Raw genomic sequence first — 13103 nt, 5'->3', positions numbered from 1 at the left:
AGCTCACGATACAATCCCTCAGGATGTTGCAAGAGTTTATTAGCGGTTCTTGTTAGTAAAGAAACTAATTTAAAAAACAATCTTACCGATGAGAAATAATGAACATCAATACACATTACATTCTTGCATTTGACAACATAATTTTCTGAATCAACAGTTGTACCCCATAAATCCATAAAGGACTCGTGTACCACTGCAGTCTAAGCTTGTAGTTCACATTTAATGAACAGCAACAATGTACTACTAAAGAAGCTAATGAAAAAAACCTAGCCTATACCTCAGGCTTCAATCGGCTATCTGTCTGCCATTTGAGCACAAAAAACTAGAGCATTCATTTTAGTTGAAGTGCTGTCCAAAGGAACTGAGAGTTATGTACAAAATAAACACAGTGATACATTATTATTTAGTGTAAGTGATAATAGATTTACATAAAATTGCAGTAAAGATATCATAATCATTGATCCTTTAGTGCAAAGATCGTCCTCAGTGGGTGGCAGCATTGCCAACGAAGAGTAGACGCAAAACCCAATAAAACTCACACCATATTGAAGCAGTACACACCGTTAAAACAAATTAGATACTCGGCAGTGATTTTAAGATTGTAACCTAAACCAGTTCAATGAGGATCAATAGAACTACCCTGGGTTTACTCTTGCACGGGATTTCATTTGAAAATGTTACCTAGATTATTGCATTGTATCATTCTCATTAGTATTAAAAGAGATGGGAAGAGCAGGTTCGAAAATAGTTTTAGTAGTACTGTGCAAGACTTGTAAATCACTACTGGTGAGGACAGCGCGTGTTATGATTTGTTGGCAAAAAGCTCAGAGACGTGAAACATATAATTTAATAACATTTAATCCTTTTATATTTTACTTGAGAGAATATTTTGCTGTGATTAAATGAAGCACAGTAATTTTACATGTACAGATTAGCTGCTGAATACCTTCAGTGTTCTTGGGGCCAGTTTCAGCACATTTGAGGAAGGGTTCGCATAATCACTCTGCTCAAATTGAAAAATAAGAAGTTTAAACAGTAATTCAATGAATCAACAAAATTATAAATATTTGGTAGTATAAATATTACATTACCTTATGATGCTCTGATTCCGTTATTATAAAATCAGAGGATATTAATGCTGGAATAGAAATCAGTAAAAAATAGGACAGCATTGTCTTCATTATGAACAATGCTATGCTGTCAAACGAGCTACAAGAAACTAGGCTTTATTCTGAGCTCTGTTAATAAGCAACAATGCCATTGACTCCACTTTTACAGTGGCCAAAAAATGTTGACCCAGCAGAGGCTGTTATGTAAACAATCAGCATATTTAAAGCAAACAAAGATTTTTTAGGCAAATTGTGCACTCTGAACAGTTAGGTCTAAAGAGTAGTCCCTATATGGAGCTCAACACTGAAATATAAATGAATTAATTATTTTAGTCACGGGGCCCATAACTCGTCGAGGTTTCTGCCGGTCTCCCGCTCTGGTAACCAAAGAATTTTAGGACCAGGATGTTTAGTGGATTTTCTAATCGGGAGATTGGCAGAAATCCAACTACAGAGTTGAAGAGGTTTTTAGGAAGCTTCTGAAAGTTGTTACAAGACAGAAGGGTTTAGTGAAAGAGCTCCAGAGGGTAAGGGCATAATAATTGAAAGATCTTCCACCAATAGTGAAGGAGAGGGAGTGGGTAACAAGGACTTACCCACTATCAGGGGAGTGGAGGATGAACGTGGGGGTGGATAATTGGAGGAGATTTCTGAGGTAGAGTGGGGCATGCCATATAATGAATTGAAAGCAAAGAATTGGATATTGAAATCAATCTGCTGGAGTATGGCGAATCCATGGAGATTGGCATGGGCAGGGATGATGGGAATGCTATCTTTGTATGGGTGAAGATACGGGATGCAGCATTCTGAATGAGTTGTAATTTGTGGAGGGTAGAGGTAAGGAGGACGGATGACGGATGGGAGAGCATTAGAGAAGTCAAAACTATAAAAATAAAGTTTTGGATTAGGGTTTTGGCAACAGTGGGAGAGAGGTTATTGATGCTTGGTAAAGAGTGAAGTGGTTACCTGGTCAATTTATTGTATGAATATACAACCATTGATAAAACTAAGGGAGCACTACTGTGAAGAATATGGTGCCTGAACAAAGAAACGCTGACCATTTAGATTCTGGTAGCAGAAATGTTATTGGCATGTGAAATTTAGCATCAATCTAACTAGTTTTAAATTGTTTAAAGCTTGCTCCACCATTGGAGACAGTGGCACGCTTGATCTGTCGCCGCAACTGGCAATACTGTCTTTGAATTTGGGATCTAAACTTTGTGTCCCTTGCTTTCCAAACTACTGCTTCAATAAGGCTTCAATAATATTGCGGAAGCAACATGCTATAAGACAGCTAAGTGACTCCATAACCAACGGATCAGATCAAAGCTCTGCAGTCCTGCCACATCCAGTCATGAATGGTGGTGGACAATCAAACAACTAACGGGAAGAGGAGGCTCCATGAACATCCCCATCCTCAACAATGGCAGATCCCAGCACGTGAGTGCAAAAGACAAGGCTGAAGCGTTTGCAACCATCTTCAGCCAGAAATGCTGAGTGGAAGATCCATCTTGGCCTCCACCCGATATCCCGAACATCACAGAAACCAGTCTGCAGCCAATTCGATTCACTCCACGTGATATCAAGAAATGATTGAGTGCACTGGATACAGCAAAGGCTGACAACATCCCGGCTGTAGTGCTGAAGACTTGTGCTCCAGAACTAGCCGCACCTCCAGCCAAGCTGATCCAGTATAGCTACAACACTGGCATCTACCTGACAATGTGGAAAATGGCCCAGGTATGTCCTGTCCACAAAAAGTAGGACAAATTCAATCCGGCCAATTATCGCCCCATCCGTCTACTCTCAATCATCAGCAAAGTGATGGAAGGTGTCATCGACAGTGCTATCAAGCGGTCCTTATTCACCAATAACCTGCTCACCGATGCTCAGTTTGGGTTCCGCCAGGACCACTCGGCGCCAGACCTCATTACAGCCTTGGTCCAAACATGGACAAAAGAGCTGAATTCCAGAGGTGAAGTGAGAGTGACTGCCCTTGACATTAAGGCAGCAATTGACCGAGTGTGACACCAAGGAACCCTAGTAAAATTGAAGTCAATGGGAATCGGGGAAAACTCTCCAGTGGCTGGAGTCATACCTAGCACAAAGGAAGATAATAGTGGTTGTTGGAGGCCAATCATCTCAGCCCCAGGACATTGCTGCAGGAGTTCCTCAGGGCAGTGTCCTGGGCCCAACCATCTTCAGCTGCTTCATCAATGACCTTCCCTCCATCATAAGGTCAGAAATGGGGATAAATGTAAGGACTTGCACAACACCAGGTTATAGTCCAACAGTTTTATTTTAAATCACAAGCTTTCGGAGCTTTCCTCCTTCGCAGGTGAGTGAAGGGTTCTAAAAACGCATAGCATATATAGTCTGACTATATATGCGTTTTTAGAACCCTTCACTCACCTGACGAAGGAGGAAAGCTCCGAAAGCTTGTGATTTAAAATAAAACTGTTGGACTATAACCTGGTGTTGTGCAAGTCCTTACATTTGTCCACCCCAGTCCATCACCGGCATCTCCACATCAGAAATGGGGATGTTCACTGATGATTGTACAGTGTTCAGTTCCATTCGCAAACCCCCAGATAATGAAGCAGTCCATACCTGCATGCAGCAAGACCTGGACAACATCCAGGCTTGGCTGATAAGTGGCAAGTAACATTTGTGCCGGACAAGTGCCAGGCAATGACCATCTCCAACAAGAGAGAGTCTAATCACCTCCCATTGACATACAACGGCATTAAAATCGCCAAATCGCCAAATCCCCCACCATCAACATCCTGGGAGGTCATCATTGACCAGAAACTTAAATGGACCAGCCACATAAATACTATGGCTACAAGAGCAGGTCAGAGGCTGGGTATTCTGTGGCGAGTGACTCACCTCCTGAATCCCCAAAGCCTTTCCACCATCTACAAGGCATAAGTCAGGAGTGTGATGGAATACTCTCCACTTGCCTGGATGAGTGCAGCTCCAACAACACTCAACAAGCTCGACACCATCCAGGACAATGCAGCCTGCTTGATTGACACCCCATCCACCACCCTAAACATTCACTCCCTTCACCACCAGTGCAGTGTGTACCGTCTACAGGATGCACTGCAGCAACTCGCCAAGGCTTCTTCGACAGCACCTTCCAAACCCGCAACCTCTACCAGCTAGGACAAGGGCAGCAGGCACAGGGGAACACCACCACCACCTGCACATTCCCCTCCAAGCCACACACCATCCCGACTTGGCAATATATTGCTGTTCCTTCATCGTCGCTGGGTCAAAATCCTGGAACTCCCTACCCAACAGCACTGTGGGAGAACCTTCACCACATGGACTGCAGTGGTTCAAGTCGGCGGCTCACCACCACCTTCTCAAGGGCAATTAGGGATGGGCAATAAATGCTGGCTTTGCCAGTGATGCCCACATCCTGTGAACAAATAAAAAAAGAATATGTGATTTGTAACAGATTGCATCAATGTATGCATTGGGGTGTATTTCAGCCGATGTAACTGAGTTAAGCCCTACTCTGCTGTCATAGGCAGAGCACAATCATTGCATTATTTGTCTTTACCTATAGCCTTATTTTAACATTCTTTTCCCCTCACAGGATCATATGAGCCTACTAAAGAACAGGGAATCCAGTCACGTCCTGAATGGAAGCACTTGATCCAGCAGCATGGATATTAAAAGGCATGATTTTTCAGTCCTGACTCTATATCCATTCTGTGCTCGTGGTTCAGGAGAATATAAACTGCTCAAGTAGGGAAGGAAGGTTTGTTTCAAAGGATTTTTTATATCCACTGCCAATACATGCAAGATAGTTGCAACATGCACAAGAGGGCACCTAATTTATCCAGGTGGATGTATAGACAAACCATATGCTGATATATGACTTGTAAGTGATCTTTAAAGCCAAGTGAATTCCAGAGAGATCATTTCCCAAAAAGAATTATTCATAGTTTTAGAAATTTGAGAGATTCAATTGTTTTCCATTACACCATACCTGTAAATTGAATTTCTTAACACACTGGAGTTGCTTTAGGTTTGAGGTACAAAATGCAACTCGCCAAGGCTTCTTCGACAGCACCTCCCAAACCCGCAACCTCTACCACCTAGAAGGACAAGAGCAGCAGGCACATGGGAACAATACCACCTGCACGTTCCCCTCCAAGTCACACAACATCCCGACTTGGAAATATATCGCCGTTCCTTCATCATCGCTGGGTCAAAATCCTGAAACTCCCTACCTAACAGCACTGTGGGAGAACCTTCACCACACGGACTGCAGCGGTTCAAGAAAGCGACTCACCACCACCTTCTCAAGGGCAATTAGGAATGGGCAATAAATGGTGGCCTCGCCAGCGACGCCCACATCCCATGAACGAATTTTTAAAAAATCATTTTGTATCTCATAAACCGTAATGAAGCAGTACCTCATGTGCAGAGAGAGAGGCCGGCTCTCATTCAAGCTGTTTAATCATCATCCAACAAAGCAAATGCTGCTGTGGTTTCTATTCCCCCACCTCCTTAATAAAGGCGACAATCATTTCCTTGCTGTAAGTTGCCATGGTCTCAATCTAGTCATGAGTTGCTATCAACGCTGAATATTTCAGATGCAATTGGAGTTACATCTGCCATTTAATTTATACTCTTCAATAACAGTAGCTTCACTAATCTCAAAATAAATTGCGGTAAAACATTATCTTGGCCTCTTGGGCGGTAATCTGGCAGCATGAATTGCCTGCCTGTTGTAGAACCTGCCTGATTTTCATTCCATTGAAATGAATGAATCAGGTTGTATAAAAAGCCAGCAATGCAGTCCACCTGGTTACCACCCAGGCACTGAAGCTGAAAATCTACCCCAATTTCTTTCTTTTTAATGTACATCTTGACATCCTATAAAACAGTAGGATACATGACTGCAACTTTTATGTCATGTTGGAGGCATGATTTAAAACTATGTACAGGCGCCTTTGATAGTAAATGCACCAGTTTATTTCCTGCTGAGCTAGATAGGACAGGAAGGCCTTAGATACGTTCCCTTTTGCTGAGTTCGCTGATGTCATCTGGGTGGCAATGACAGGGAGGAGGGGACACAATTGTGCTCATTGATCCCCACTATGGAGGAGAAAAAATGAACTCACTTTCCACTTCGGATTATTATTCCTACTAGTTGGCTACTTGGGTGAGGTACCAAAGTTCTAACATATTCTGTGGTAGTGTACCCTATCATTGAAATAAATCAATCAGAACAAGAACAAAAAATGTCTGACAAAGTCCGATTATCAGAACTGATACAATTAACACAGAGATCAATCAGACTGCAATTGAAGAGTATAAATGAAATAGCAGATGAAACTCCCTGAATTGGTTAAGTTGCTGTGTTTTTAAATGCAATTTTACTCCTCTCTTGAGTTAACTTCAACTGTGAGAGGAACAATTTCCCTTCAGTTAAATCATTCTTCCTTAATAAAATTTTTTGGGTGGAGTGCATGAGTGGCTCTCCAGATGCTTAGCACCCATTTGGAATGGAATAATTAGCATGAAAACTGGGTCCTTTCTGTGACTTGCACACATTTTGCACAATGTGCTCCCCGTCATGTTTTCCTGGACAGTATGCATCGGTCGAATAGGCCTCAAGCCTCCATGCCTGATCATACGGGAGTCATCACATTATTGGCCCCATACTCTACTCTGTGCTGAAAACCCTTGAAATCATTTTTTTGAAGAAGCCCATTCCCATGTCAAGGACTGGAGCTCAGTTTGGAGTTATTTGCCTGGAGCTTCAATTATTGAGTTTGACTTTGTTGCAATTTTTTTGCTGAAGTCTTGATTCCTTTTGATTGGCTACGACTTACCCCTTCCCTCTTCATTTTGGCTCCAGAATTCAGGATAACAATACCATAGGCTTGGAATCATGCTGGGAGATGCTAGCATACAAATGCTTAATGCATTCATCTGAAATTCTTCTCTGCTATTTTAATCAGGTTCTACAGTCTGGATGAGTGGTGAAAAAAAACAGCTGCCATAGGCCAATGCAATGATACAAAATTCTAATAGTTTATTTTAAAGAATTTTTGACGAGAAAGAATACCTGAAACATTAAAATTAGAATTCAACATTTTTATTCTTATCCAATTGTTTAAAATGTGTTTAAAATAATTTGTGCACTTCCTTTTTCACTTCTAAGGGAATGGTTGAATAAAACATCAATTTTATTGTGATATAATCAATCTGTAAAATGTACCATTGGAATACTAGAATATCAAGGGAATGCTGCATTGTGGGAGGTAGTATCTTTTGGAAAAGTGCCATTGACAAATTATTTCAATTAGATAGGTTGGGGAGGACCAGCGGTCATGCAAGGGTAGAACTAGATTAGATATTAAATGGTTTGTCGTTTCCCAGAGGATAGTGGCCTTATGGAACAAGTTGCCGGCTTGTGTGGTGAGTGCTGATTTGCTGCATATCTTCAAAAGAGAACTGAACCGGTTCCTAGCTAGGGCAGGGATCACATCATACAAGAGATAGGTACCAAGTAACACAAGTCATGGTCAATGTAGGCTAATTTCGCTCGCCTTGGGGGCAGCGGGGGGGGGGGGGGGCAGAGAGGAACTTTCTAGATTTATTTTCCCTAATTGGCCTTAGATGTATATCTGTTTTTTTGCCTCTCCCAGGAGAACAGGTAGGTCCTGTCTGTCTATTCAGGTGGACGTTGAAGATCCCATGGTACCATTTGAAGAGCAGTGACTTTTGATTTTTACATAACATCAGTTACCGGACTTCAAATGCAATTCATTCTGTGAACTGCTTTGCAATGATTTGACATGATCTGTTCAAAAATTAGTAATGTAAAAACTATAATTACGTACTTTCACCATCTTTATTTGTTAAGCTGATCTATTGTTATGACTATATTGAGTCAAATAAAGAGGAAACAATGTAGTCAGTGTGAATTCCATCAATAAATCCTTTCCCATTGTTGTGAACAAACCAGCATGAGATATTGGCACCCCATTTTGGATCCAGTCGGTAATCTTTCTGCCAACCCCTAACAAAAAAGTAATGTATATGTAAGAAATATAGAAAATTGTAATTCAAAAAAAATTTCAAAAATACAACCTAAGCTATGGAAATATGAAACTACATTTGAAGCTTTTACCTTGTTACTGTGAGTTTGTGGCCCTTTACAACCATTGTTGCATCTGGTTTCTCTGGGTCTGATCCAGGATGAATGTTATATACCTCAGCATCAACATCATGGTAAAATTGACCTGCATCAATATGAAATAAAATCAGTTCAGGCTAGAAGTTAGAATTTCACTAATCCATCACAGTATAATAAGAAACTTATCCCTGCTCCAAAATTCAGTCTTAGTTATGAGGGATGTAAACCTTGGCTCAGTGATAGCGCTGTCACCTCTGAATCAGAGGTTGTGGGTTCAAGCCCCAATCCAGAGATTTAAGCATATAATCTAGGCCGACACTTCAATGCAGTACTGAAGAGGTGCTTCACTGTCAGAGGTATTGTCTTTTAGATGAGACATTAAACCAAGATCCCGTCTGCCTTCTCAGGTGGATGTAAAAGATTGCATGGCGCTATTCAGAGGAGAGCAGGGGAGTTCGCCCGTGTCCTGGATAACATTTATCCTCAACCAACATCACTAAAACCGATTATCTGGTCATTTACGTCATTTCTATTTGTGCGATTTTGCTGTGTGCAAATTGGCTACCACGATTCCCTATATTACAACAGTGACTACACTTTAAAAGTATTTCATTGGCTGTGAAGCACCTTGGGGCATCCTGAGGCGCTATATAAATACAATTTCATTTTTCTTGACTGGGCAGGTAATGAAGTGAATATTCTACATACCAAGTAATCCATGGGTCATATTTGAGAGCCTGTGGCTGTCAATTGTATAAAATCCCAGAAAGTCTCGGTGTCGAGGGTGATTTTTCCAGACCTGATGTAGCACAATAACAAATGTTGCATCATCTCCCATCGTTACTGTGACATTCTTTTCTTTAATGACTGAGACAGAAAAGCTGGAAAGAGATTTTTTAAGGCATTCTATTATTATTGTTCCAAAATTGTTTCAATTCTTTATAAAAGCATGGGTGAAACTAAACGATTGCAGGAACATAATCTCAAGCCATTTGTCATCTGAGGCTTTAGACAAAATTAAGTTTATTGAAATTATAGCTATGCTACGTGTGGCCTGTGAATGCTGCTTTTCTCCCCCCCAGTGCTTGACCTGATGCTCCAAGCAGTTTACACTTGGATTGCATTGTCACTGAAATCTTAAATTTGTGATGTAATCACTATAAAAATACTGCAGTAGCATCACCTTTTCTTGTTACATAAATTTTACCGTGCAAGTCAGTATACTGGCATGCTGATGAAAACACCCTACAGACTGAACTCAGGTAAAGATCTCAGAGATTCTTCTTATTTGGTACAGGGAGCAAATATTTTTAGCTCCTATATTTAAAGTTATTTTACGCTGCCTTTTCCCCCCCAATTTAAGAGTATGGCAGGTGACCTGTCAATTCTAGTTTGCAATTCTGTAACCATCTGTTAGGAAGTTGCAGAAGAGCAGCCAGGGTTTAGTCAGCACCCAACCTTCCTCTCTCTCCACGTAGAAAGAGTCTTACATCTATTTGCTGCCTTCCTTGGCAGCCTGGTGGAAGAACTCAGGAAGGCATTAACTTGCAGAATGGGTGTGTAATTGGCAAATGAATTTCAATATAGCTAAGCGTGTGGTATTACATTTTGGTAGGGACAATAACGGGGCCACATGCTGCTTGGATAATAAGAGTCTAAATGGTGTGGAGCAGCAAAGGGATCTGGGGGTACAGATACACAAATCATGAAAAGTAGAGACAGGTTAATAAGGCCATAAGAAAAGCAAACCGAGCCTTGGGGTTCATTCCCAGAGGGATAGAATTGAAAAGCAACGATGTTAAACTTGTGTAGAACCTTGGTTAGACCCCACTTGAACAGTTCTGATCTCCATATTATAAAAAGGAAATAGAGGCACTGGAGAAATTGCACAAAATATTTACCAGGATGATACCAGAACTGAGAAGGTATACCTATCAGGAAAGATTGAGCAGGCTAGGTCTCTTTTCTCTAGAAAAGAGAAGACCGAGCGGTGAACTGATAGAGGTCTTTAAGATTATGAAAGGGTTTGATAAGGTAGACAGAGATGTTTCCACTTGCAGGGGCGACCAGAACTAGGGGCCATAAATATAAGATAGTCAGTAATAAATCCAATAGGGAATTCAGGAGAAACTTCTTTACCCAGAGAGTGGTTAGAATATGGAACATGCTACCATAAGGAGTAATTGAGGCGAATAGCATAGATGCATTTAAGGGGAAGCTAGATAAACACACGAGGGAGAAAGGAATAGAAGGATATACTGATAGGGTTAGATGAAGCAGGGAGGGAGGAGACTTATGTGAAGCATAAACACTGGCATGGACCTGTTGGGCCGAATGGCCCGTTCCTATGCCGTACATTCCTAGTAATTCTATGTAATCTTAAACAGAAAATTGGTAGATCACAAGATTAAAAGATAATTATGGATGAGGAAGGCTCATCTTCCTTTATCTATCCAGAAAACCCTAAAGAACCCCCAATGTATCATCCAATTGGTTCTTAAAAGATTCCATACTTTTCACTTCCACTACTCTATTTGGAGTCTACAGTACCATTGATTAGAACTCTAAAATACAAATGTACAGTGGTTACATTATTACAGTGCAGCCAATACCTCTCACACATTAAGGCTGCTGTTGTTGACCAGGGGATTATAGTCTCATCTTCACTGTAAAAAACGGTGATCACTTCAGTCGTCACTGCTATTTTCATGTCGATTTTACTGTTTTCAAGCCCAAACTTTCCAAAGTATGTATTTAATTTCTGGTTACTTTCTGTTTTCTTGTCTCCTATCAATTGTCCATTTACTTTTATGCCTATTGTTTTATGACAAATATATTGAAAATAAGTTAATAAACAATAAAACAATGTACAAATAGAACATTTACCATTAATTAATAATTAAAAATTAAAACATTGAAATATGTGTATATATTATATATAAACACATATTTATATAGAATAACATGATTGAATGTAAATAACGGTAGTAATTTAATTGAGGGGTTCACGCAATATTGTCATCCATAAAATCACAGCTCCAGCTGTTTATGGTCATCACTAGCTACTCTGATTTAATTAATGTCTTGTATATATTGTAGAAATGAGTACAATACATAAACAACAGCAACAACTTGCATTTATAGAGCACCTTGATGTAGGAAAATAACCCACGACACTTCACGGCGGAGAAAAGAAGCAAGTGCCAAAACTCTTCTGGAATTCTAGAGAGGTGACCAAAACCTTAGTGGGAGCAGTGCCTGCGTTCAGAAAGCTGCGTGCCGCACTTTCAAAACTAAAGGGCCTCTGAAATCAAGGTTAGACAGAGACAAAGGCAGAGCATAAGCAGTAGCCACTGCCTTACTTCAAAAGCATTCAGTTGATGAACAACCTAAGGGAGTAATTGTGGATTCAAGTGCAATAACGTAAATAGGGGATCAGCGAATATGATATAATTCAAGGGGAATTGGTGTAGGGGTGAAGGTAGTGCAATTAAGTGAGGATTTGGCAGGGTGGAGATTGACAGGGATGGGTGAGATTCAACAATGCATGGGAGAAGATGGAGCAATTAAGTGGGGATAGGAGAAGCTAATGGGACTTAAGGTGAATATGTGGGATTCAGGGATAAATGGTGCAATGTATGGGATTGAGGACAGAATAGGGGAAGGTTCCATGATTAGGCGGGGGACAGGAAACCTGGGATGAGGCAATGCAGGGGCAGTTCAAGAAGGGCAGCATGAAAGAACAAAGTGAGAAAGTGCAAAACAGCAAAAGTTGCTGGCAGAAATCAAAGCATACAGGAAAATGAAGAACTGGAAGACTACAGGGAGAATGGAAAGGTTATGGAGGGAAAGAAACAGCGACACAAATAGTAAGGAGACAAGAAGAAGTGCAGAGTGGGAAATGGGGGAATAGGACATGCTAGGAAGGTGAGTGGGAATGTGGACAAGCATATGACTGAGGCCAAAACAGAAAGGAGCAGCATGTGATCATTGGCTATTCCCTTCCTCACCATTGTCCAGCCAAAACAAAAAAAGAGAAACATAAATGCAGATGATGACTGAGAGACAAGCTGAAGAGAAGAGAAAGGCACAGAGAACTGAAAGAGAGAGGCAGAGAGGAACAGCAATGTGAAGACAACAGAGACAGGTAAAAAAGATAGGTTCCCTCACTCCCCATCAGTAATGCCATGGCAGATCTACTAGCAGTGCTATTAATTCCCCATCTTTTCTAGTGGATAAATTCTGTGCCAATCTGTAGTGCCCTCCTGTGGATATTTTTGTATTAATGTAATGGATGATGGCATTGTAAAATTTGGTAGCTGAATTATGGGATAAATAAAAAACCATCTATAAAGACAGTTAGCTGCAGAACAATTCTGTTTTCCACAAGATTTCCATTGGTAAGGAAATCAATGTACAGCGCTGAAGAAAAATTACAGTAAATAAGGACAAATAAGAATTTCAGGGGTAGGCACTCAGCATTAATTCAGAACTAATTCCACTGTTTTCATTTTATGAAGTTATAGAAATTCGTTTTCTTTTGCAGAACTTTATAAGAATTCCTATTGTCTTAGTTCAATTGATGTTGTGATATGTTGTGTTCACTTAAATGCAGCATAAAAGCCTGCCTGTTCAGATGCATGTACAAAATCCCAAGGCAAAGGAAAGCAGAGAAGTTTTCCAGGTGACCTGGCCAACATTTATCCTCATTTAATTTCATTTCATTTATCTCAATGCTATCTGTGGGATCTTGCTGTGTGCAAATTGGCTGCTGTATTTGCCAAAAAACAACAGTGATTACATCTTAAAAGCAATTCATTGGCTGT

At 40.6% G+C, this 13103-nt stretch overlaps 2 protein-coding genes across 7 annotated transcripts in view; both read right to left on the bottom strand.

Annotated features, from left to right (window-relative positions):
• LOC137334097 (inter-alpha-trypsin inhibitor heavy chain H3-like) overlaps positions 1-8005 on the bottom strand; it is a 46743-nt gene extending 38738 nt beyond the window's left edge. For 2 of the 4 annotated variants that reach the window (XM_067998585.1, XM_067998586.1), the window contains exons 1-2: positions 1092-1232; positions 947-1003 (exon numbers count right to left, since the gene is read on the bottom strand). In XM_067998585.1, coding sequence (XP_067854686.1) covers positions 947-1003; positions 1092-1181 — 147 coding nt within the window. In that variant the 5' untranslated portion in view covers positions 1182-1232. Of the gene's footprint in view, positions 1-946; positions 1004-1091; positions 1233-7981 lie in introns of those variants that run through there. The other 2 variants (XM_067998588.1, XM_067998587.1) reach the window with 2 other exon arrangements.
• Positions 955-13103, bottom strand: part of LOC137334098 (inter-alpha-trypsin inhibitor heavy chain H3-like) — a 47175-nt gene continuing 35026 nt past the window's right edge. For 2 of the 3 annotated variants that reach the window (XM_067998589.1, XM_067998591.1), the window contains 4 exons: positions 10890-11091; positions 8986-9158; positions 8272-8383; positions 7196-8160 (listed from right to left, as the gene is read on the bottom strand). In XM_067998589.1, the coding sequence (XP_067854690.1) occupies positions 8022-8160; positions 8272-8383; positions 8986-9158; positions 10890-11091 (626 nt within the window). In that variant the 3' untranslated portion in view covers positions 7196-8021. Of the gene's footprint in view, positions 1004-7195; positions 8161-8271; positions 8384-8985; positions 9159-10889; positions 11092-13103 lie in introns of those variants that run through there. The other variant, XM_067998590.1, reaches the window with a different exon arrangement.

This window comes from Heptranchias perlo, chromosome 17 (assembly GCF_035084215.1).
Source record: "Heptranchias perlo isolate sHepPer1 chromosome 17, sHepPer1.hap1, whole genome shotgun sequence".
Classification (NCBI taxonomy): domain Eukaryota; kingdom Metazoa; phylum Chordata; class Chondrichthyes; order Hexanchiformes; family Hexanchidae; genus Heptranchias; species Heptranchias perlo.
This window is presented reverse-complemented; position numbering and strand designations above follow the sequence as displayed.